General features: G+C 49.5%; 1 protein-coding gene across 5 annotated transcripts in view; it reads right to left on the bottom strand.

The window, feature by feature from the left end:
- Positions 1 to 25,415, bottom strand: part of SCAP (SREBF chaperone) — a 54,873-nt gene that overhangs the window by 4,212 nt on the left and 25,246 nt on the right. For all 5 annotated transcript variants that reach the window (XM_058678758.1, XM_058678756.1, XM_058678755.1 and 2 more), the window contains exons 2-13: positions 22,610 to 22,829; positions 15,267 to 15,396; positions 7,726 to 7,883; positions 6,705 to 6,925; positions 6,293 to 6,398; positions 4,955 to 5,127; positions 4,484 to 4,610; positions 3,243 to 3,355; positions 2,651 to 2,745; positions 1,499 to 1,597; positions 1,151 to 1,369; positions 144 to 520 (exon numbers count right to left, since the gene is read on the bottom strand). In XM_058678758.1, coding sequence (XP_058534741.1) covers positions 144 to 520; positions 1,151 to 1,369; positions 1,499 to 1,597; positions 2,651 to 2,745; positions 3,243 to 3,355; positions 4,484 to 4,610; positions 4,955 to 5,127; positions 6,293 to 6,398; positions 6,705 to 6,925; positions 7,726 to 7,883; positions 15,267 to 15,396; positions 22,610 to 22,731 — 1,940 coding nt within the window. In that variant the 5' untranslated portion in view covers positions 22,732 to 22,829. The remainder of the gene's footprint in view (positions 1 to 143; positions 521 to 1,150; positions 1,370 to 1,498; positions 1,598 to 2,650; positions 2,746 to 3,242; positions 3,356 to 4,483; positions 4,611 to 4,954; positions 5,128 to 6,292; positions 6,399 to 6,704; positions 6,926 to 7,725; positions 7,884 to 15,266; positions 15,397 to 22,609; positions 22,830 to 25,415) is intronic.

Raw genomic sequence — 25,415 nt, 5'->3', positions numbered from 1 at the left:
GGTTCACCAGTTCCTATCTTAGAAACCTGTGAACTCTAATTGAAATGAAATGCAGAATCCACACCCTTGGCTGTCCCACAGGAGAAGGCTATGTTTTGGGGAGCAGGAGTAGAGACAGTGGCAACTAACAGGGCTCGGCTCACCTCTTGGCCAGTGTGATGTTGTAGTAGCTGAAGAGCGTGGGCCAGTGGCGGAAGGACAGCTTCCTCCAGAGTTCCTCATCCTCAGGCCCCCAGGTTACCTCTGGGACAGGGCCGTCAGGCACACCCTCTGGGGAACCCCCAGGCTCAGGCTGCTCACCTGGCAGCGTCTGGTTTTCAGGAAGCTTCGGGGCATCGGGTGCGAAGATGGAGAAGGCAGGGTCCGGGTGGCTGGCAGGTAGCACACCACTAGGCACTGGCACGGGAGCCAGGGCACCCTCACCCAGTGGGCTCTGTTCTGTCACTTGGGCAGCGAGGTAGGTGCGCAGCCCAGCCGGGTCTGTGTACACCAGTATGCCAATCCAGACAACAGTACCTGCCTTCAGGGGACACTGTGTCTCAGTAGCTTGAAGCAGGCAGCACAGGGCCCTCCGAGGTCAAGGACCCTAAGCTGTCCTCTCCCTTCCAAGCCCTCCCACGACCACATGCCGGCATATGCTACAGCAGCAGTGACTGGTTCCCTTTTCCATGGTCACAGGTTGGATTTCCTGACCAGAAAAAACACTGGAGAATTCTCAGGTATGACACAGAACTTCCTCGACCCTCCTGCCACCTCAGCTGGGGCCCGAAGGCTGCTGCCCATCCCTGAGGTCAGGGAGTGGGGCAGGGGAAGAGAGGGAGGGAGCTGCCAGACCTGCCCAGAAGGCTCAGCCTTTCTAATTTCCCAGGAAGTGGCACTGCTGCCTAATGTTCACTCTGCTTGGCGTCCTGGGGCCTACAGCAGCCAGCAAACCCCAACCCAGTGCACCCTGTCCAACAGCTCCTGCCCTGGCTCACTCTGGGCAGACAGCAATGCCTCCGCCTGAGGATCCCTCAGATGAACGTGGATCCTCAAGGACCACCATCATCTGGGCAGGGAGAGCATGATGGGCAGTTTCCCAAAGCCAGCCATCAGCACCTAAAAGCAAGCATGGCAACCAGTGGGCCAGTGTGGGGCATGGGCCGGGTACCATGATCAGGCGCTGTGCCAGGCGGGTGCGGGCCAGGAAGTAGATGACACGCAGCCTCTTGGGGAGCCGCAGGTTCCGGAATGAAGAAGGTTGCAGTGTAATGGTGTGGGGTGTGGACGGCCGCACAGCCAGTGGCCGCTCATAACGTACTGGACGCCCCAGTGGCTTGGCTGGGGGCAAACAGGCCTCTGGGGGCAGCCGCTTGTTCAGGTCTGCAAGCTGTTGACAGCACAGTGGTCAGGGTCCAGGTCTATTGTCCAGAGGCTATGGGCATGGGAACTCTGCCCCTGCCCAAGGTCTTCAGGGCTCAGGAGGAGAGTGGCAAGGCAGGGCTCAGGCCAGGCCTACCTCCATGCGGCGAATGTCAATAGACAGGACAGTGGTGAAGAAAAGCATCTGCAGGAAGAAGTCAGACACCAGGCCCACAACAGCGAAGAGGCAGAACTCCTGGAATGACAGCACGCAGGGGTGGAGGGGCCAGAATCTGCAGGCAGGGCACAGGAGACAAGCCCCTAGCACAGTGGGGGCAGCGCCAGCAGGGCAACCCATGCCCACCAGAGGGCAGTAGAGACACACACCACCACCAGAGGGCAGTGTGTGTACACACACACACACACACACACACACACACCCCACCCCACCCCCCCTTCAATGTTTTGTTTTGTTAATGGTCCTTTTCCCCCAAATCCCCACCTACTGACTCTAGCATCAATCCTATACTACACCTAGCCAGTGTCAAGGTCTGATCTTGAGGCCCTGAGCTACGTTTGCCAGCCACGACACAGTGAAGCTAGGGTGAGGGAGCAGGGGGATTCACTCTGAACTGAGCCTCTGTCACTAGAGGAGATCTCCATTTTCCTCCCCCATGCCTCTGTGTGAGACGGCTGGCACATCACCAGCCTCAACTCAAGTCTAAGCTAGGAAGACAGGGTGTGGCACACATAGGCACTGTGGTCATGTCAGCTAACACCCCACTCCTGCACCACCTGCAGGTGCCACTTTCTTCAGGAGGAAAGCCTGGCACCTTTTGGCTCTCTCTGTTCCTGCCCAATCCCCAGCAGCCCTGGGGAAAGCCCATTCTTCCCCTCCTGGCTTCCCAACTCAGCTCAGGTCTGTCTCTCCTCTCCTTCCTTGGTGAGGGTCCACCCTTCCACGGGTCAGCAGGCCAGGCCATGGGACAGGGCCTCGGAGGAAGACAAGAAGGGACTAGTTCAGGGGTCTCACAGTGTTGCTGCCTGGGCAGTCTTCAGCCGCACAGCCTGTCATTGGCTTTTACTAGGAACACAGAACCTCCTGCCAAGTGGCTGAACAGACCAACAGGCAGGAGAGAGTAAATAGCAGGGATTCAAGGCAAAGCCTGCCTGGCGAAGAGCTCTACTCCAGAGCCCAGGATGCAATGCAAGCAGCTTGCACTCAAAGAGGTCCCGTCTCATGGACCAAGAGGAGTGCACCTGCCTAGGTTGCATAGCAACCTCTGAGCAGCAGGCCTTGGGGCCTCACCTGGATGGCAGGCACTAGGGTGAAGTAGCCTATGAGGATGATGCACAGCTCTGTCGCCATGTTCTTCATAATGGACCAGCTCTCGCTGCTTAGGCCTGTGGGATGACACCAGAGCACAGAGCGGCACATGACCTCCCTCTGAAAAGAGGGTGCTCGTCTGAAGGGTAGAGGAGTGTGCAGGCCCAGCACTCTGAGGCAGCAGTCTACCATGAAGTGCCCCAGACCATGCCCAATGCCAAGCTGCTCGCCCCACTTGGGAGGCCTGGTGAGTACAAGACGGGGCTCTAATCAGGAGAAGAGGGAGAAACAGAACAGGAAGGAATAAGGTAGGAAGAGAAACAACAAGGCACTGATTCGCTTGAAGGCCATCTCCAAACATGAGCCCTGAAGCAGTCCACTTTGCCTTCTTGCTGACCCATGAGCCAGGACCGAGGACGGGTCCATGACCCCATGGTCATGTTTCATGCTGCCAGGGCCTGGTGACTACTGCATGGACACTGGAGGCCAGAGCAAAGCAAGCTTCCTCATGGGTCCCAATACAACAAGGGGAGGCCCTCTCCACCTCAGTGCCCCTGGTCCTCTCCTATCTTACCTTGGGCAATCCGCAGTTTCACCTCAAGGTCCACCGGCGTGGAGACCACTGACTTGGTGAGCACCAACACGTTCTCTAACCCAATCACCACCACAAGGTAGGGGAAAATTTCCCTAGACAGAAGGGCAAGGACAGTGCTGTGGTAGGTGCCCAGCACAGGGCTGGGGTCCCCAGTCTTGAGCTCACGGTAGGTTATGGAGTTCCAAGTTTCCAGGTGCTAAGCAACTCCCATCCATGCCTCCTCTCCCACCCTCATCCAGTAGACCCTGTCTATACAGCTCTCAGCTTCAGGCAGGCTCCCAGGTCAAGGGGCCAGCAACCCAGCACAGAGGAGGCCCTGAGGGAGGGTTCCGCTACCACTCCAGACAGTACCACCCTCCCTAGGCCCTTCCTAAGCCAGATGCTATGGGCTTGGCTGAAGTGACTGTGGCCATGGCCCCATGTCGTAGTTCTAACCCAAGCCATCCTAACTCAGTGAAAGTAGGTTGGACCCAGCCTAGCACCCTGTACACCTATGCTGTGAAGCTGTGGTGCAGAACAACAACTTTCCTAAAGCAAACCTTACACATTGCCTGAGCCCTTGGTCTCACACAGCTCCACCAGAACATGGGCTCCACCTTGCCGGATCTCCCAGCGGGGCCCAAGTGAGGGCAGACCCTGAGTGGGGGGGGGGTGCAGGGAGTGAGTAATGTCTCCCACCACCAGGTTTGAGAGGAAGTGGCGGTTCTAGGAGTAAAGTTCTAAGACAAAGGTGCTTTTCCCACAACAAGCCTGGCAAGCCAAGGAGGGGGGGCAGGTCCATCTGTTAGGAAGAGGGGAGCAGAGAGCCAGCGAGACTGAAGTCAGACAGCAAACACAGAGACCTCCCAGATGGGGATTCAGAGAGGAGTAGCAGAAGTGACAATCTGCCTGCACCTCTCATCTTACTCCAATATGACCTATTTTAGTATTCTCTGAAGATTTATTTATTTATGTGAGCTGCAGAATGACAAAAAGTTGAAACAGCTATCCCATCCCATGGTTCACTTCCCAAATGGCCACAAAGCCAGGGCTGAGTCAGGCCAAAGCTAGAGCATGGAATGAAAACTGGGTCTCCCATACAAGTCCTTTGGCAGCTCAAAGGACTTGTATCACTTAATGTCATAGTGTGGACCTGAGATGACAGCAAGCACCCACATCAGGAAGGACTAAGTGCCCAGCTGTGCCAGGCTCTCTGGCCTGAGGACCTCCTGGGGACCTACCCGCCATTGAGGGTGGGCGTCAGGCCGAAGAGTGTGCAGAGCCCCACAGACATGAGCAGCGAGCTGAGCACTGTGACCACGGCAGCCAGGGCTAGTCCCCATTTGGACTTGACCATGTCGATCTTGCCTGGAGGACAGAGAGAGTACATCAGGGCGACAGCTTCCCCAACCCCCAACTCACAGCACCCAGGGTCATGTGTCCTGTCAGCAGAGACCAGGGAAGCTCCTGGTTTAATGCTTCCCAGTCTCATGGACAAAGAACATCCTCTAAGAACCTGGACCCAGGGGAGGTCCTTTTCCAAGAATTCAGAGGACCCACCTGAGCCCCTTGCACTCAATGGGGGTTAAAGTCCTGGCTCTGGGAACCCCCAGGTTCATCTCTGTGCAAGTTGCCTCCAGAGGCAGGGAAGGGGGTGGTGTGAGATCGCCCATTTGGCTGGAGAAAGCCCCCACCCCCTGCCATGGACCTACGTGTGGAGAAGTAGATGTAGGCAAACAAAATGATGTAGGTGGTCACGAGGGGGATGAGCTCGGCGACCCCGATCTCCTCCTTGAAGTGCACGTGCACCAGGCTCTCAGCCCGAAGGCTACAGTTGGGGCTCGGGTGCAGAAGCATGAGGCGGGCACGCAGGCTGCCCAGGAACCTGGTCATGAAGCAGGAAGGGGTACATAAAATATCCCTCTTGGCCCAGGGACACTGGCAACCCCCAGAAAGGGGCCCATCAGGCCTCCTGTGCTGGGCCTCTGAATTTCTCTCATTTCCAGGGGCTTTGGAAAAATGACAAAGCTGGAAAGGTTGTCTCCAAAGCTTCCCCTTCTCCCCTCATCCCTCACCAGGCTGACTGGAGGCACTACTGGGGGCCCCTGCAGCTGTGGCAATGCTCCTTTGGGACGCCTAGGCCACAACCCTCTTCCAGACTTGAGAGACACTGACATTTCTGGTCCTACTTTCATCTGCTACCTCTTCTTTCCTAAGATCTTTTCTTCCAATTATTTGAAAGGAAGTTGGAGAGGGGGGACAGGGAGGGGGCTGACTTTCCATTCTCTGGTTCACTCTCCAAATGCTGGCAATGGTCAAGGCTAGGCCAGGCTGAGCCAGAAATCAGGGGTCTCTTCCAGATCTACCATATGGGTGCAGGGGCCCAAGGATCTGGGCCATTTCTGCTGATTCCCCAGGTATATTAGCAGGGAGCTGCATCAGGAGTGAACAAGTCAGAACTCAAACCGGCTCCCACACTGGATGCTAGCTCTGCAAGCAGCAGCTTAACACAATACACCACAGTGCTGGCTCCACCTTTTTTAAAAAAAGATTTATTTGCAATGCAGAACAACAGAGAAGGAAATAACAGAGGTAGGAAGGGGTAGATAGAGGGAGATCTTCCACCTGCTGGCTTACTCCTCAAATGCCTGCAATAGCCAAGACTGACCCAGACTGAAGCTTGCAGCCCAGAGCTTCATCTGGGTCTCTCACATGAGTGGCAAGGGCCCAAATACTTGGGCCATCTGCACTGCCTTGCTAGGCACACTGGCAGAGAGTTGGATTGAAAGCAGAGTAGCCAGAAGTTAAACTGCTACTCTTTGAGATGCTAACACTGCATCTGGCAGCTTAACCAGATGAGCCACAACACTAGTCCCACCCCTTATTCCTAACCATCTGACTGGCCACCCACCTGTGAGTACAGACAATACCCCGTCATCTAAGCTAAGGACAGAAACACTTCAATAGGAGACCTAAACATTGCCCAGGTTCCCAGGGAACATTCTGAACACAGCTTCCTGTCACCCCACAACCCTAGGCAGGGCCCTCACTTGGCATGGTAGTGCTGGAAGACCAGAGTAATGGTGTATGAGACCATCCTCTTCCGGGTGTAGAGGCTCACCCCGCTGTACTTCCCAGGAACACCAAACAGCAAGTCTAGGGACAGAAACAGCAGGTACTGACAAAGAAATCAACAGAGGATGCTTTCCCTCCAGCCCCTCAGGAAACAAGAAAGAACCTCTCATTAGGGGGAGTGCCCCCAAGCCAGAGCTGGCACCCCTTATAGGAACCCATGAGGGGCTACCTTTTTTTTTTTTTTTTTTTTTTTTAATTACAAAGTCAGATATACTGAGAGGAAGAGAGATAGAGAGGAAGTGGAGCTGCCGGGATTAGAACCAGCGGCCATATGGGATCAAGGCGAGGACCTTAGCCACTAGGCCACGCTGCCGAGCCCGGGGCTACCTTTGAGTGTGGCCGAAGTCTGCAGGGTTTTGGGCTCATGCTGGTGGATGGTCCTGATGATGTCCGGATCAGCATGGAAGCGTTCCCGATCATTTTGCCAGAAATTGCCGGGGGACAGCAGCAGGCACCCATGCTCAGGGAGCAGGTTTCGGAGCTTCCTGAGGCCTGGCAGCAAGTCAGTCACCTGCAAGCACACCTCCTCCAGGCTCCTGGGCCCAGAGCTGTGCAGGAGACAGGATAAGGCACCTGCTATGTCTGCCAGCTCAGGGTAGGCCCACTGCACTTCAGGGTCAACCCCTGTCACCACTAGGTTCCTAAATGTCCTTTATCTGCTTCCTGGTGTCACCAAAGAGCCTGACAATGAGGACAGCAGAGGAAAATATCTCCAGGAGGTTAACAACAAAACTACACATCTCCGGTCTTCAAAATGTACCTGGAATCCCAAAGCCCATCACCTCCAAGAAAAGACAAGCATGGGGATTATGGCCGCATGACTGCCCCACTCACTATAACAATCCAGCCAAGCTGGTGGGCCAGTGGGATAAGCAGAAAGTTAGGGGCTTCATCTAGTGTACCAGCATGCTTGTCAAAGCTGTCGTCTCACTAAAACAAACAGCTGCGAGAGCCTGAGAGGCTGGCACACTCAAGAGACTTGCTGATAAGCAGGGGCCTGGCTCTGAAGACATCCCCAGGCAGGGTTTGCTTCTTGTCACCAGAGCCACCTCTACATGCCCATCTCCTAACCCACAGGCAGGAAGCCACAAGAGTTCCACATCAGCTCCAGGGATATCTGTTCTGCGCTGAAGCTCAAGACTCCCTTTGGGCCACGGGCATATCTACAGCGGAAATGCACCTGGGGGGGTGGGGCGGGTCACAAGACACCCAGAAATGTAAGGCTAGCTGAGCTTCCCTCTTCCTTGCTTTATTTCTGCAGATCTGGCTCAGGGAACTTACACCAAGGACTGTAACTCTCACTTCCACTCTGAATGGTATTCGGGGGGACCAGGACAGGAATGAGTACCTGTCTCTCAGCACGTGGTTCCGGATCTCTTCTACCAGTTGGAATGCCCGGGACAGGGGTGAGCGGAACACATCGACTGCCAGGAGGTTCTTGTGCCAGGGAGATACTGAGGACTTGACAAATATCTGCTGAATGTACGCCACTGGGGCACCCACATACTGTGGAAGAAACAGAGCAGGGGGCCGAAAAGTCAGCTCAGAGCAGGAGGGAGAAGCACAGGGCATTGAGCATCTCCTATGGGCAAAGCACTGTGGGACCAGAAGTAAGTCAACAGCCCTCGTTCTCCTGTATCAGGTTTTCCGGGAGCAGTCCACGGCTACTCCATCATCATCATCACCTATGGCTGCTTTCACACTAGCTTGTGAAAGAAGCCATCTACCCCATAAAACATATAACAGTGACCATCTGCCCTCCGGGGGATTTGTCTCCTGCCCACATGACAGACCCTTAGCTCCCACAAGGATGCAGCCTGTCTTACTGCGCCTGGTTTTGCCTGCTGCAGCAAGGCTGTTCTGTGTGAAACTCGGAAGACCCCCACCCCCAACCCACTGAAGTCCCGGCTCTCCAAGTGTACAGCCTTAGAATGCTGTTGGTTTTCTGGATTTCAACTTCCTTGTTATGGGGAAAAGTGTACGATGCCATTCACCTGCAGCACTGAAGTGTCCATGTGTGCCACCCTCACAGACAGTGTATGCAGAGCCAAAGGCTGACCAGAAACACCAGCACCCAACAGGCAGGCCTGTTAGTCCCCAGCCAGCCCAAGGGAAGCAGAGGCACAGAGCCTTTCAAGACTCAAACCCAGGATCCCCTCCACACAGGGCACTCTTATTTCAATGGAACCTGCTGACCACCCCTGAAGGCACAGCAGTGACCACAGGGTTCACCTGCAGTGCTGTGTGTGGCAAAGCTTGCCTGAACTGTGTGCTGGGTCAACTGAATGGAGCCACAGGACAGGGGAAAGGTGGATGGGAGGATATCTGAGGAGTAAGGCACACTGCAAACACAGCCAGCCTGGTCAGGAGTCCTGGCAGGAAGAACAGAAATCACAGGCGCATGAGGCAAGTTAGGTGGCAAGCCAGACAAGCTGTGTGGAGTCTTATCCAGTCAACCAAGAAAGGCCCATGTTGTTGAGGTGCAGGAGTGCCTGAGGAAAGCATCAGCTGGAAACAGACCTGGCTGAGGGATGCAGGTCCACAGGTCTGCACAGCATGGCACACATGTGGATCAAGGGATAGCCACTGAGCATATAACAATACCAAATTCCAAGTTTTCACTAGGCAGGAGCCAAGACATCAACCAGGCACAACAAGCTGTCTCCTGGGCCACTGGACACAAAGGAACAATTTGAAGCAACCACCTGTGCCCTTACGTAGCTTAAGTGAATGATGTGTCTAATGTGGGCCCTGGGGACAGATGTCCATCTAGCCCTCAGCCAGGCCGTCAGGAGGTACAGAGGCACTCTCATGGATCTGTCCACTACAGGTTCCAGCCTGGGCAACTCTTCCACTCAACACAGTGCACACACCTGAGCTGGACAGGAGCCTCTCCCAGAGGGTCATCTCTGACATCTGAGACACGACACTCTCATGAAAACCTTCAGTCACAGGCTGACTGCACTTACCATCTCCTCTGACCACTGCCCTTCCAGGACTTTCCACGCCCACCCTCAGGCCCCCTGAATCCCCAGACCCCTTAGGACCATTTCCATGGTGGGACAGCTCCCTGGCTGTGATTCCACCTCCAGCCTCCTTCCTACACAAGTGTCTTCTCCCCAGCTGGAGCATGCAGGCCACTATTTCAATAATGTGCAAACTGATGCCAAAACCAGTATTGTCACCCAAGCATCCTACTCCCTGAATCCATTTGGATTTCTGCTTGGAAGTGAATATATGATTATCACCATAATCCTACTGAGGGGAGGAGCCCCAACCCTTTCATGTTTCCATAGGAATCTGCTACCTCTCAAACACCCACCAACCCTGGTAAAACCCAGAGCTCACTTGCCTTTGCTCCAAGCCAGGAAACCTTATCAGATAAATCCACCCCGAAGTAGACTTCTGCCCAGCCTTGCTCCCCAGCCTTGGCAGGGCCTCCCTCTGTGGCCAGACCAGATGATCTCTGCCAACTTCCAGCTAAATCGTCAAAGCAGGAAAACCACATCTTTCTAGCTCTTTCAAATATCAGTCCAGCAGTTCAAAATAATTCTACTGACTCCTCATCTATGCATGAGCCCTCTTTTGGGCATCCGAATTCTTGTATGGTGCTAAGCGAACAGGCATTGGCCTGGGCCCTGTCTTTGTTCTCAGAGGATGACTACAAGTCTAATAGTTATTTGGGAGGTTCAGGAAGCAGGGAAGGGACACCTACAGGTAAGGCGAGGTAGTCAAAGGATATGGTCCTGAGCAAGCGCCCTCCTGAACCTCCTGAATTGAACCAAGTTACCCCACGAGAAGGATAAGCAGTGAGGCATCCTGCTGGGAGGCATGCGTTCTCCAGCCCTTGAACCTGTGTCCTGAGACCTCTGGCCCATGAGGTGCAGCTGCCAACAGGCAGCAGGCAGACACTAACAGGGTAATGGGGACACAGTCCCACACTCCAATGCAGGGTCCTCTCACTACCCATACTTGAGTCCCAGACAGCAAATGTAAAAGCAGAGGAGACCTTGGAAGAGAAAGGAAACCCAGGGGCAAGCAGAATCCAATGCCCACACTAGCAGGGAAGCACTGGCAGGGAGTCTTCCCACAGGCCCTAGGACCTGCATCTCCTGCAGGCTGAATCTGGTGCTCTATTCTGATAATCAGCAAAGAGTGAAAGGGATGGATATGGTGTTGGTAATGAGTTTACAACAGATCAGGACTCTTCCTGACGGGCCCTTCAGCCAAAGAGCCGAGGTGCTTGGGCCCACAGACTGAGGGACCTGCTGATGGCCAGCCGTGTCACCAAATGCAAAGCAAACCCTTACTGCGCTGAGCGGTAAGCTGACTGCAGCCTCCGCCGCTCCCTCACCACAGCCTTGGGGGACCCTAAGCTTAATGATTAACACAGGAAACCTCAGCCTCAGAGATGATGATGATGATAATAATAATAATAATACTGTAGCTAAGGTCATGCAGCTAACAGGCAGCACAGCTAGGATTAAAGCTTGGGTTCCCAAGCCCATTTTTCCTCTACAACCAACCTGTTGGCACAGTCGCAAACTGTGAATTCCATGGAGAGAATGGCGAAGCAGGACAAGCCCCTGCCATGTGGGAGAGAAGCTCTGAGTCTGGTGTTCTTGGCCATCACTGCTGTCGCAAGGCCCCTCCAGGGCTTCAGACTCAGGCAGCCAGGATAAACCTTGCAATGCTGGTCTTCAAGTCCAGGACAGAACTAGCCTGGCTACTTCTGTGGATCTGGCAGGCAGGGATTGGTCTAAGGTTAGGGTTTTGAGCTGTGCCAGGGCTGCAGGCTCTTGGCTTTACATTTAGAGCCACCTGGAGCTCCAGGTTAGCACATCCCCGAGCTTCCTTCAGCATGACAGAGGACTCCTGTCACTCAGGGGCTCCTGACTCTTGTGCTGCAGCACTGACAGGCAAGGCAGCGTGTGGAAGACGGGACTCTGGAGACTCAGCTGGCTCAGAGTCCAGCTCCACCGCCCCCTGGATGGCAGCTCCAGGCCTCAGCCCTTCCCAGACTGAGGAGACAGGACTAAAACCCCAGGCTTCAACAGATGACTGTGAGGACCGATCGAACCAACCAGCGTATATGAAGCACCTAGCAGAGTATCTGGCTGAAAACATGCTGGCAGCCTTCTCCAGGACCTCGGCAAACTGAAAACTGGACTTGGCGATCCACGCACAGCCCTCTTCGTCTCCAAGTTTCTCCAAGCTCAGTCTGAAGCTTCCATCACTACTTTCACCGTTGTATCAAGCTCCCACTGTTTACAAAGCTGAAATCTACATTGCTCAAACCAGATTCATCTCGGTCCTTCTCACCTTGTCACAACCGTACTCCAAGAAAAACTGCAAACTCACCGCCTCCCAAGTAAGTCATTCTGTTTTTTTTTCTTGAGCATCTACTGTGGATAAAACACCAGCCATGTAAATGTCAATGAACTGCGACTCCAGCAGGATGGTAGCGCAGAGGAGATGCAGGGCCCAGGTCTAAGAAGAGGGGATGTTCCTGGAGACAGTGACACAAGGGGCACATGCCTGGAGCACCAGCAGGGATCCTCAGTGTCCCTCCTCTCCATGCTGGAGGGCCAGACCTCCTCAGGGACAACAGGTCACAGGTACCGCATTGAGTCCTTCAGGAAGACACGAAAAGGCCCAACTGCAGGATGCAGCTCTCAACCCACATGGAAGGACCTCAGCTAAGGGGAGGAGGAGGACTATGGGACAAGAGAGCCAAGATTTCTAATATACAGAAAAATCCACAATTCACTGAAAAGGAATCAAAACAATTCAACCCACGCTTGACAAAGGCAGACAGGCAAAGACAACATGCACTTCCAAAAGAAGATCATTATCATTAATCTGGGAAATGCAAACTAAAATCACAATGAGATGTTAAATACATCTATTAGAATGTCTTTTAAAAAAACAATTAATACCAAAAACTTTACAGCACAAATAAACCTTTATGTGTAAAAATCTTAAATACCATTTACAAGCCCAGAATGACACTTCCCCTGTGTAGTGTTCCTTCTAAAAAAACCCAAGTCCAAGGGTAACTTTGGATTTCCTTAGTTTTCTCCTCCTTTCCCAGGATCCCACCTGACACCACATATGTAGCGTCTCATGAGGCTCCCCTGGACTTGTGACTGCTGCTCAGACTTCATTTACTATTTGATGTTTCACTCAAGCTAAAATGGCACCAATGGTTTGGTAGAGGAAGACCTCAGAGGGCAAGCGCCCCCCCACTTCACGCATTAGGGGCACATGTAATCCACGTGACTGGCTGCTCCTAACATTAACCTTGGTCACCCAAGGACATGTCAGGCTTCTCCCCTCCCTGTACTATGTTCTGGAAGGAAGTCACCAGGAAAAACCCACACCTCAGGAGTAGAACTTATGCTCCTCCTCCTGGAAAGAGAAGTATCCACATAAATTGTTCAGATTTCTTTGGTCCAAGAATTATTGTCCCTCATTTCCTTATTCAGTGAATCAGTGTAACTCATGAATCTTTATTTTATATTCTGAGTTATAATTCAATATTACTTTGCTTTGTTGCAAAAACTGTCCAACCAATGGCCACTGGTAGCTCTTTCAACTGGTTCCTATTTTTTAGCGCATATATTTATATATTTATATATTTATTTATTTTAAACTTTAAACACCTTTGTCTTGCCTTCCCAGTGAGGGTGAGCTTCCTTCTGTGAGGACATCATCCTGTCAGGCACACGAGGGACACTGGTCAGAGGGAAGAATGGAGGAGGGGAGGGAGTCTGGGTTTCCTGGTGTGGACAGTACATCCTGAGGTATGCCACCCCAGACTCTCCTGTTTTTTCCTTTAGAAACTTTGGTCCCCATCCCAAACCTGTGGCCAAGGGCAGGTGCTCTGTTGCTGTCTTTATCACCTGGCTGACGATGGGAGAGCAAAGTTACCAAACTACAAGGCTGAACCTATCATTTTATTTTTAAAGATTTATTTACAGGAGGTAAATAAACACCACCGGCATGGGAGCCTAGTGGTTAAAGTCCTCACCTTTCATGTGTGCTGGGATCCCATATGGCACCGGTTTTAATTCTGGCAGCCCCACTTCCTTTCCAGCTCCCTCCTGTGGCCTGGGAAAGCAGTGAAGGACAGGCCAAAGCCTTGGGACACTGCACCTGCGTAGGAGACTGGGAAGAAGCTCCTGGCTCCGGGCTTCAGATTAGCTCGGTTCCGGCCATTGTGGCTACTTGGGGAGTAAACCAGAAAATGGAAGATCTTCTTCTCTGTCTCTCCTCCTCTCTGTATAACTGGCTTCCCATTAAAAATAAATAAAACTTAAAAAAAAAAAAAAGATTTACAGGGCTGGTGCAATAGCTCAGCTGGCTAATCCTCCACATGCCAGCGCTGGCATCACATTCACGTCCTGTATACTCCACTTCCCTTCCACTCCCTGCTTGTGGACTGGGATAGTAGGAAAGGACAGCCCAAAGTCTTAGGACCTGCACCTGCCTGGGAAACACCTTCTGTACCATCAGGCCCACTCAACTACAATAGCAAGGAGACATCCATGGCCTACCTTGCTAGGATCTAGGAGCCATCACGTGGTCAAACTGCTTTAAGAGATTAATGAAGTTTTGAACCTAGAAGGTTCCATAGTGAGCTAGTGGTTGAGCTGGGACATGACAGCAAGCATCACGGAGAGCCAGGGCTGTGTACTTCCCACCAATAACAGAGGTAGCTGCAATACATCCTCTCTTAGCAACAGCACAGGCAAGCTCTTATCAAGTTACAGATTTACAGAAAGATCTTCCACCCACTGGTTCACTCCCTAAGTGGCCACGACAGCCGGAGCTGAGCCAATCCAAAGCCAGGAGCCTAAAGTTTCTTCCAGGTCTCCCACATGGGTGCAAGGCCCAAGGACTTTGTGTTGTCCTCTACTGCTTTCCCAGATCACAAGTAGGGGAGCTGTTTGGGAAGTAGAGCAGCCAGGATATGAACCAACATCCATATGGGATCCTGGAGCATGCAAGGCAAGGATTTAACAGCCAGGCCATAACAAGTGACATTATCCCATAGAGGAAAGGTGAGGCGGGAGGGGAGCACTTGGCTTCTCCTCCTCAATCACAGGCCCAGCAGGTCTGATGCACTCCACCCACCACGAGCCTGTCCGAGTTCCAGACATGGAGTACAGAGTCAGGTAGGTTAGTTCCTGCACCTGAACCCCTCATCTGCAAGGAGACTATTGACTCCGCATTTGTGTCAGTGCTCAGCCTGGAGATTCATCTGGGAAGCATGGTCCATGAGAAGTGGAGGGCTGGGGTTAAACCGAGAGCTCTGATCCAGGGTTGATCCCCTGCCACCTGACATCTGAGGCATTTCATGCTGGGCCTCGGCTTTCTTACTTGTGGAAAACTCTAAAACCTCTACTTTTTAACCGAAGCTGTAAGACCTAACAAACCTGAAACAATTATTTGCATAAGACACATGCTAGTGTTGGGGCTCTGATGTCAGAACACCCTATAGTTGCTTAGCTGTTCTCGTGCCCGCTCAGGGGTGAGGAGGAATGGCTGTAAGGGGCGGGGGTGGCTGTGAGAAGCGATGGCTAGTCACACCTGGCTCTTCATATGGTGTGACCAGCCCAGGGGTGACCCAGGTGCAGCTGGTCACGGCCAGGTCAACTGCAGACCCCAGGTTTTCTAGGACAGTCACTTCTGCATCACTTGGTGCCTTCTTACAATAAAAGTTAACTCATTCAACATGCAACTCAAGATTTCTGGTACCTCTGTAAAGCAGTTTAAGCACATAAAGTTACAGCTGGGGCTTAAGGGGGCTCAGCCTCATTCACAGAAGGCCTTGGCTGTACCTGCCCAGCCTTGGGCTCTCCTCAGCAGTGGGCCAGCACGTACCCAGTCTGGCTGCTCGGCAGCCTCTGCGTGTCTGTGGTCAGAGTCCGCGAGTGGGGGTGAGTAGTCCTTCACAGGGGTGGAGAATTCCACAGGTCCTGTGCCCGGCAGGGGCAGCTTCAGCAGTGGGCAGCTAGAATCGGCAGAAAGAAGAGCAGTCAGGACACAGGGTGAGGTGCAGTGACAACCACAATCACAGGCTCTCTGCTGGGACAACTGCACAAATGCACAAAACTTCACTACCATGAAATGTCAGGGGGTGAAACCCCAAAGTCACCCAGATGAGTTTCCCAGCTTATTTTGATCACATAATTGAATGTTTTTAGAAAGTTAACACAGGCAAAATGCTAAAAGCAAACAAAAAACCTTGTCAAATGAGGCATAACATAATGATGAAAAATTGGGGAAAACTATAAAAACTGAGGATTTCAATTCAGACAACTGAGCAATCATTCTGTATAAAGGGACAGACTATGAAAACTATGTAACACGTAAGGATGTGCTCTACATTAGACTAAACTGAAGTTAATGGACCCACTTGGTGCTTCAAAAATGTGGCAAATGGATACACAAAATGTGCATTTTGTTCCAGTTCTCATTCTTTAAAAATTGTTTGAAAGGGCAGGTGTTGTGGCATAGCAAGTTAAACTGCTGTTTGAGACATCACATCCCGGAGCACAGGTTCAAGTGCTGGCCTCTCACCTTCTGCTCCAGCTCCCTCTAACATCCCTGGGAAAGCTGCTGCCAATGCCTCAGTACGTGGCCCCTATCACACACATGGGAAACCCAGACGGAGTTAGGACTCCTGACTTCAAACTGGCCCAGCCCTGGCTGCTGCAGCCATTTGGTGAATGAACCACTGAAAGGAAGATCTGTCTTTCTATCTCCTTTTCAAATAAAAATAAAAATCTTAATGAAAATTTTCTAAGTTGCTAAATAACTTGTAAATAAACAAACTTTAAGTGCACAGTGCCACGATGAGTGTATGTGCACACACCTGTGTAAACACTACCTGCGTGAGGCTAAAGAATCCCAACCAGCAGCTCACACAACACCTCCAGACATAACCGCCATCTGAACCTTTGTTAGCTCTGCCCATTTTTCAATATCACATAAGCCCTAAGTGGGCTCTACTTATGTACTCTGCAACGAGTTTCTCCCATTCAAATGGTATCTGCTAGATTCACTCAGAAAGGTTCATGCAGCCAATCCCTTTTTCACTGATATGTACTATTCCACTGAAGGAGTCCATTATAGTGTGTCTGACTACTCACTGTCAAGGAACACTGGCTGCTTCCAGTTGTGCTATCAAGTACATGTGATCATGTTTTACACATGGCTTTTGGTGGTCCCGAGTGCTCGTTTCTACTGGCCATGTTCTTAGCTCAGCTTCTGTCATGGCAGATATGCATAACTAGGTTGATGTTCCCAGTTTTCTAAGACAGCTGTACAAATCCACATTCTCACCACCACCAGTGACAGAATCCCAGCTCCCTGCTACCTCTCCATGTTGTCAGTACAGTTACTTTTAACCACTTGTTTCCTGACAAGAAATGATATTGAAATTTTTTTCCTGTGTTCATCACTCACTTAAATAGAGCCTCTTTTCTAAGATGCATCTTCTTTTGATATTTTTTAAAGATGTTATAAGAGGTTGGCACTGTGGCATAGCAGAAACAGCCACAACAATGGCATACCATATGGGGAACGGTTAAGAGTCTGGCTGCTCCACTTCCAATCCAGCTCCCTGTTAACACACCAGGAAAGCAGTGAAAGATGGCCCAAGTGCTTAGGCCCCTCCACTAAGTGGGAGAGCCACGAAGTTCCTGGCTGCAGACCAGCCCAGCTCCAGCCGTTGCAGCCATTTGGGAAGTGAACCAGCAGGTGGAAGGTCTCTAATATATAACTCTGCCTTTCAAATAAGTAAATCTTCAAATTATGTTTTAAACACAATTATTTAAAGCTTTATAAAAATCAATCTTTGAAATCACTTTTTTATTTGAACAATGAGTGACTGAGTGGGGAAGGGGAGAAAAATCCTCCTAGCACTGGTTCACTCTGGAAGAAGTGGAAGATCAGCGTGCTACGCCACTACACCAGCCCCAATTTCCTCCTTTTAACAGGATTTAATCTATTTCACTTACTATGATTACTGATTATGACAATTAACTGGAAAAACAGGACAAACCTTGTCTAACTACATACTGCTTTCTTTTTATTTTTAAGATTTTATTTATCTTACCGGAAAGGTGGATATACAGAGAGGAGGGGGGACAGAGAGAAAGATCTTCCGTCTGATGGTTCACTCCCTAAGTGGCTGCAAGGCTACTCTCAAACACCAGCAGGACAAAGCAGTCACCCTTCAGGAGGCCTAACACCGTCTCAGTGACTCCAACTTCCTCTCCAAATTAAAATCCACTCTCTGTCCCTTACCACAAGCAGCAGCTGTGAAATCACAAGTGACACTTTACTCTGACCTGCACACAGGAGGTCAGCTAGCCTGGCACCGACACTCTTTTCCATGGGACAGCCACCACTTTCCAGGGCAGGACACAGACAACAGCACCTTCTGCCATGAGGTGGCACCGCTGGGCCAGATCTCCCAGTGGCCTAACCTCTAGGAAATGTAAACAGATATCTCTTACACAGTGCCTATTTGCTACAAGTTTCATCAGATTTCCCAGAGGAAAGAACAGCTGTTGCATCCACAGGCCATGTCCAAGGTTCAGCATCAAGGTCATCTGAAATCACACCCTTGGCTCCCGGCTGCTAAAATCCACAGTCAGAACAGCTCGGACAGAAAGCTGAGTATCCTCCATGGTATTCAAGAGGAGCGCGACTCCCCACCACCACATGAACTCACTCGCTCCCTGGATGCTTCTGCCTGATGCAGATGGGAGAATTCCTGAGTGTCACAGTCACCATCCGTTGAGGACCCACACAGCTGGCACTCAGTGAAGATCAGTTTCCATTCCTTTCCACACAACTCCCTGTCAGAACTCAGGCAGCTGCTATCCACATCCTATGTCCTCTGTCCAGGAATCTGCCTTGTCCCACCCGGCTACACCTAGAACCATCTAGAAAAGTGGTAAGAACCACGTTTCCCTTCTTTTCCACATCATATTAGATACTGTTGCCTCTGTGGAGGAAGAAAAACAACAGTCTCTTTAAAAAATCATTTATCTGACAACCAACTGTTAGTCTTCAACATGAGAACAGAAACAACTCAGGGAAAAAAGTTGGTCTCTTCAACAAATGTTGGGACAACTAGGTAACAGCCTACAGAAGTAAGAAACAAGGCTCCCCCACCTTTCATGACATACAAAGATCAAATAAAGATAAAGAATCTAAATCTACACCCAGAAACCATCAAACCATTAGAAGAGAACATAGAAAGCACTCTACAAGATACAGGTGCAGGCAAAGACTTCCTAGAAAAGTTATCAAAAGCACAGTCAAGGCCAAAATAAACATGGAACTACAAAGAAGCTTCTATACAGAAAAAGGAAACAGTCAACAAAGTGAAGAAGTAACCAACAGAATGAGAAAACCTTTACACACTACACAGCAGAGAGGAGGCTAATATCCAGGATATTCAAAAAGCTCCAGAAACACAACAAAACAAAACCACCAGTCAAAAAATGGGTGAAAGCCTTGTATCTGCTGGGATACCATATGGGCCCCGGTTCATATCCCAACTGCTCCACTTCCCTTCCAGCTCCCTGCTTGTGACCTGGGAAAGCAGTCGAGGACGACCAAAAGCCTTGGGACCCTGAGCCCATGCGGGAGACCTGGAACAAGTTCCTAGCTCCTGGCTTCAGATTGGCTCAGCTCTGGCCACTGGTGGTCACTTTGGGAGTGAGCCAGTAGACAGAAGATCTTTCTGTCTCTCCTTCTTGCTGTAAATCTGACTTTCCAATAAAAATAAATCTTAAAAAAAATGGGTGAAGGAAATGAGCAGATATTTGTCAAAGGTACAAATTCAAATGGCTAACAGACATGAAAAAATGTTCAGGTTTGCTAGCAATAAAGGAAATACAAATAAAAATCACACTGAGGTTCCACTTAACCCCAATGAAAATGCCCTACAGAAAAGTACTAACAACACCTGATGGCAAACATGTGGGGAAACATGTAGCCTAACCTACTGCTGGTGGACTGGTACGGCCACTATGGATGTCAGTATGGAGAGTACACAGGCAACGGAAAATTCACCTACCATATGACCCAGCAATCCCAATGCTGGGACTATATCCAAAAGAACTGATACATACATATAAGAAAGCGACCTGCATCCCTATATCAATGTAGCACAATCAACAGCAAAAAACATGGAAACCATCTAGATGCCCATTTAAAGAGAATCAGATAAATAAACTGTGATATATACACGCTATGACATACTACTCAGCCATTAAAAAGAATGAAATTCTACCATTCGCAGCCAAGTGGTCCCAACTACAGACCATTATGCTCAGTGAAATAAGCCAGTCGTAGAAGGATAAATATCTTATGTTCTCTCTGATATAAGACAACTTCCATCCAAAACACAAAACAAAAGATACACAGGTTGCTAAGTATACACTTGTAATCTCACAAATGAGGAATGTAATAAAGTTGAGAGTAGCAGAAATTGAAGATCAATAGTATGCACCTCTACTACTGAATAAAAATAGGCCCCCAATGAAACTGCTAAACATATCCAGACAACAAAATACCAAACTCTCCAACACTGTTTACACCTACAATGTCATGACCCATGAAAAAGGCAAAATGCTGGAACTCAGACTACAGCTGAAGTACTGTATTACTATAAAACACAGGGGACAACGGGGAGGGGAGAAGAGGTAGCCCTATACCTGCAAAACTGTAAAACAGACTACAAGAAATAAAAATATATGTAAAATTTTAGAACTATTTTTAAAAATTATTTATTTGGGATCTAGTGCAGTGGCTAATCTTTTACCTCCAAGCACCAGGATCCCATGTGGGTGCCAGTTTGTATCCTGGAAGCTCCACTTCCCATCCAGCTCCCTGCTTGTGGCCTGGGAAAGCAGTTGAGGATGGCCCAGAGCCTTGGAATCCTGCACCTGCGTAAGAGACCCGGAAGAGGCTCCTGGCTTCAGATCAGCTCAGCTCCAGCTGTTGCAGCCACTTAGGGAGTGAACCAGTGGCCAGAAGATCTTTGTATCTCCTTCTCCATGAAAATCTGCCTTTCCAGTAAATAATAAAATAAGTAAGTAATTTATTTTCAAAGGCAGAGTCACTGAGAGGGAGCACAAGAGATCTTGCATTGGATCACTCCCCAAATGGTCAAATGAACCTGGAACTCCACTGCAGTTTTCCAGATGAGTAGAATCAGTCCAAGCACTCAGGTCATCTTCTGCTGCTTTCCCATGTACATTACCTTGGAGTTGGTTTGTAAGTGTAGCATTTGGGACTCAAATTGGCATTCACATGGTATGCTGGTATGCTCTACCACAATGCCACTAACCCCAACAATTACTTCAACATAACCACCTCAGTCGAAGGCAATAAAATAATAATGACCATGAGAACTACCACACAATGCTGCTACAAAAATAATTTTTAAAATGTTTTTGGTTGACAGATGTGACAGAACTTTTAAGAAATTATCAAAACAGACATAACCTAGTATTTCTTAGCATGTGGTCCCTAGGCACAAAAAGGGAACATATTATAGAGGCAAATTTTTGAGCCCACCCTGGACCTAGTAAACTCTGGAGTGAGGCCCAGCAACCTGTATTCATATGCTCCAGGAGTCTGATGTGAGAACTACTGCCTTACTACATAGACCAGAAAGAGATACAGATATTAACACAGTGAAAAAAAAATCAGCAAAATTAGCATCTCAGAATGCTCTTACCATCATATATAGGATATAGCTGTTAAGTACTCTATCTTGCGCAACATAATAAAATTTAAATATTAATATATGATATATATTAAATATTAATATAATGTAAACATATTGAGCCACAAGGTGACAAAGTTATAGGCACAGGCACCTGATTTTAAAACATTTCTTCACCTATTAGTCGTGCAAACCAGGCAAGTCTCTTAAGTCGCCCTTTCTTCTGGACCACTTCCTACAGTTACTGTGAGAATCAGAGACATTTAATTACACGCCTGAAGCACTCAGCAGGCGACTGTTGATCATTAAAGAACCCGGGATCATCAACAACCCAGCTGAACCACTCTCTCCCCAGTCAGCCCAGAAAACACTTGTAAACACCTAGACAGACAACACATCTAGGACCTGGGATGGATTTTTTTCAGAGAAAATGCTAGTAAGATGGGCTCTTTTTTTCTTGTATTTTTGAGCCTAACAAGTCATCAAAAAACAATCTTATATCAAGCCCTTCCTTGTCTGCCAGTGTGCCCTATGAAAGGCATGAACCAAGGACGGCTATGGCTTTCACAACAGTCCTTGGCAACAAAGCAGGCCCTGAGCAGTAACAGAAGGTCAGAAAGAGGCTCCATGTGAGCAAGAAAATAACCAGAGAACAAAAAAATAAGTCTCTGGGGCAAGCTTGCACGAGGGCATCCAAGGAACTGTTCAGATGGACTTCGTGTTTCCACACTGTAAGGGCCATTATGCTTTTAACCAGGTGCCAAAACGAAACTGTCACCATTCAGAAGTAAAATTAAAAGATCATAATTTTCCCCCAGACCCCAAGATCGCCCCTTCCCAATCCCATTCATAGCAAGATGCTGGCGGCAGGTGGGGCCTGGGCCCACTCTGTTCTCCCTCTCCGTGTACTCACCAGGAGGGGGCAGCCTCTGGAGCTCAGGCAGGCCCGGGGGCAGCTCATCGCATGTACTATCAAACACCGTGTGGTGAACTATCAAAACCATTTGAGCAAGACCCTCGGAGCATGCTCCGCATCAGGGACCTGGGATAGGTGGGAGACTGGGTGGGGCTTCTCCCTTTATCTCCCCCTCTACCCCAGATACAGGAAAAAAACAATGTGGAAATAATAGTCTTACCCACTTTCCTATAGCCCTTGAACATTTTTGCCCTAATTAACTATGTAAAGATTGTCAAAAACAAAGAAAAAAAATGGGGAAAAAAAAAAGATCATAATTTTCACTTCTGTTGCTGATTCTGGGAAGTATCTGATATGATTTCAATTAGTGCCAGTGATATGAACAAGTCTGGTCAATCACTGAAGTAAAGCCAGCCCACACACGTTTAGTTTATTGGCTAAATACCTCAGAGCTCAATGTACCCAAGATCCTACTGCATGAAACACACACAGAGCCTAAGGCCCTACTATCCCAAGACTCTAGCCCGTGCTATCTGGGGCAACCCAGAAACATACCAACAGGCTACGATGCAGAGCCCTGTGAAGACGATGATGGGGATGGGGTAGGATGCACAGAGCAGTCCATGGTTATAGAAGGCCCGAGATATCTCCTCACGCAGCCTTTCAGTCAAGGTCATCCTCAGCTGAAGTCACCTTGCTGCCATCCCGGAAAGTGACCATGGATCAGCCAGGCACCCGCTGGACGGCACTGACAATGGACACCATCTGAAGTTACCTGGCAGAATGGAAAAAAGAGTCGATTAACAAAGAGGACTTGGCTCCCCACAAAGGGTTACTACACAGAGGAGGTGGCTGTATGGGCAAGGACTGGTCTGGAGATACCACTCATACACACACACACTCTCTCTTTCTCTCTCTCTCTGACTCTCTCTCTCCTGGTCATCTCTCAAGTGCCTGTGGGCTGCTCTCCAACCAATCTAACCACAGAAAACAAACAGGTGCCCCTCCAGCTCTGGTAAGAAGTTCTCCGCCTCTTTCATTTTAGGCATTTCTCAAGGGCCACTCCCAGCAAGTACTTTACTCACACAGGAACAGGAAAGCAGGCCCAAGTAACAAACAGATCCCAGGAGCTGCTTTTTGACAATCAAGTGTTCTGAACACGTTCTCTACCTCCCTGAGCACAACCAAGACTGAGAAGAAGCCTTGGGGAAAACCTTTACATGCCCTCCAGCCCACCCCTATCGGGTCAAGACTCCTTCACAGTGATTCAATGAGAAACAATGTTCAGTGGGGTTAGCTCTCAACTACAACAAAAAAAGCTTGGGCATCTGACATAAAAGGCACAGAGCGGAAGTCCCTCACAGCAGTATCAGATGATAGTTGTCTGCTCCTGTGACTGTGTGGCAAAGGCCCCTCAAGTCCCTGTATGCCCTGCAGCTGTCCCCTTTTCTGAGGAACAGCAGGCCACTATGGCTCCACAGTGCTTGGCATGGGTGGACTGTCAGTCAGTGCTCCCCAAACTGACCCAAGACACAACAGCTGGGCCTCAATTTCTGCACACACAAAGCAAGACTAGGATCCTGGGTGTGTTTATTTACCCTCATAACACTCCTGGCTCCATAATTCCTAGGCTGTTTTGGCCCCAGTTCCTTTTGAAGACTGGCTTACCTACTTTTCTTTCCAGTCTCTAAGCCACCCTCTACTCACCTTATAAACCCTCTGATAGTTTTTATGTTGGCCAAATTTTTGTTGCTTGCAAACAAAGAATCTTAAACCAAGAAAACTAGAATATAAAATTCCAACCAGAGGCCCACCAGGGATCTAGATTTGTCTTCCTTACTGAATTCTCCAGTGGAATCCAAATTTAAATCCACTCCTCCCATTCCATGTTTCTATCTTCTTTGGTCGGGATTAGAGGGAACCTGCCCAGACATGTGCCTCGGATTAAGCTACAAAATGTCAAGAAATGAGAGGCAAAAGAAGTAGTCAGCCCCCCTCCTGCCACCTTCCTAGAAGCACAACGTCAAGTGCACACACCACTTTCAGCCCAGGGACCTTGCAAGGATACACAGAGAACCCTCTGTGGTTCATCCAACAGACAATGGATAGAGGCGGCAGCAGCAGGAACAGGTGCTGTGGCCAGAGGTGCACAACAGCTCACAAAAATGTCACCATTCACCAAGCTCACCCAAAACACTACAGCTCAAAGAAGCTGCAATGACTGGACTCACTCAACTAGCACATCCTAGGAAGTCTTCAGAAAGTTCTGGAAAAGCCTTTAATGCTCCCCCAAAACAGCTCCTATAGGCAGTTCTGATTCTATCAATTCCAATCAGCTTCTTAACCCTCTCCTAAATGCATATTTGTAACAAGAGAAAGGATCATCTTTGTAATCAAGCTCTTATGCTTAGAACAAATCATACACTGCAAAACATGCTCTTTATGCTAATTCTTAATCTTCACAGCACATGGCTTACACCTAGCTGAACCTAGGAGACGTTACTCACCTCTGTTCCGCAATCTAACATTCAACATAGAGCTCTCTCAAAGCAAAACGCACCTAACGTGAACCCAAAACCTGTTTTTCTCACATTGCCCCACACTTGCAGGTTGCTTCACATCGAAATCTACAGTTCTGCTTCTAATATTTAAAGAGACACAGCCTTGTCTGGGAATAATGATTACACCACATCACATTTAAAAAGTAACTCTACTGCAGAAGACCCCCTTCTACAAGCAAAAACAAAGGAGCTGTATTGTTACGCCAGAACTGGGAACTAAGACAGAATAGCACTGACAGTCTTCAGAGAAGACAGAACCTGGATCAAGTCAGACCCACTGGATCAAAAGATGAAAGGTAGGAAGGGGTGGATTTCAACAAGGCAGGTTCATTTTACCTTGTCATGCACTTGCTAATGGTGCCCAAGACACTGAACTCGGGGCCCGCGCGATAGCATAATGGTTAAGGTCCTCGCCTTGAACATGCCGGGATCCCACATGGGCACCGGTTCTAATCCCGGCAGCTCCACTTCCCATCCAGCTCCCTGCTTGTGGCCTGGGAAAGCAGTCAAGGACGGCCCAAGTCTTGGGACCCTGCACCTGCGTGGGAGACCTGGAAGTTCCTGGCTCCTGGCTCCAGATCAGCGCAGCACCGGCCGTTGCAGTCACTTGGGGAGTGAATCATTGACGGAAGATCTTCCCCTGTCTCTCCTCCTCTATATATTATATGTGAATTTTCAACAAAAATAAATAAATCTTTAAAAAATTATTTTAATTTCTATTGCCGAGGCAGATTTACAGAGAGAAGGAAATACAGAGAGAAAAGTCTTTCATCTGCTGGTTCATTCCCCAAATACCCATA

Source organism: Ochotona princeps, chromosome 21, assembly GCF_030435755.1.
Source record: "Ochotona princeps isolate mOchPri1 chromosome 21, mOchPri1.hap1, whole genome shotgun sequence".
Lineage (NCBI taxonomy): Eukaryota > Metazoa > Chordata > Mammalia > Lagomorpha > Ochotonidae > Ochotona > Ochotona princeps.
The sequence above is the reverse complement of the archived record's forward strand: the minus strand, read 5'-3'. Positions and strand labels throughout refer to the sequence as shown.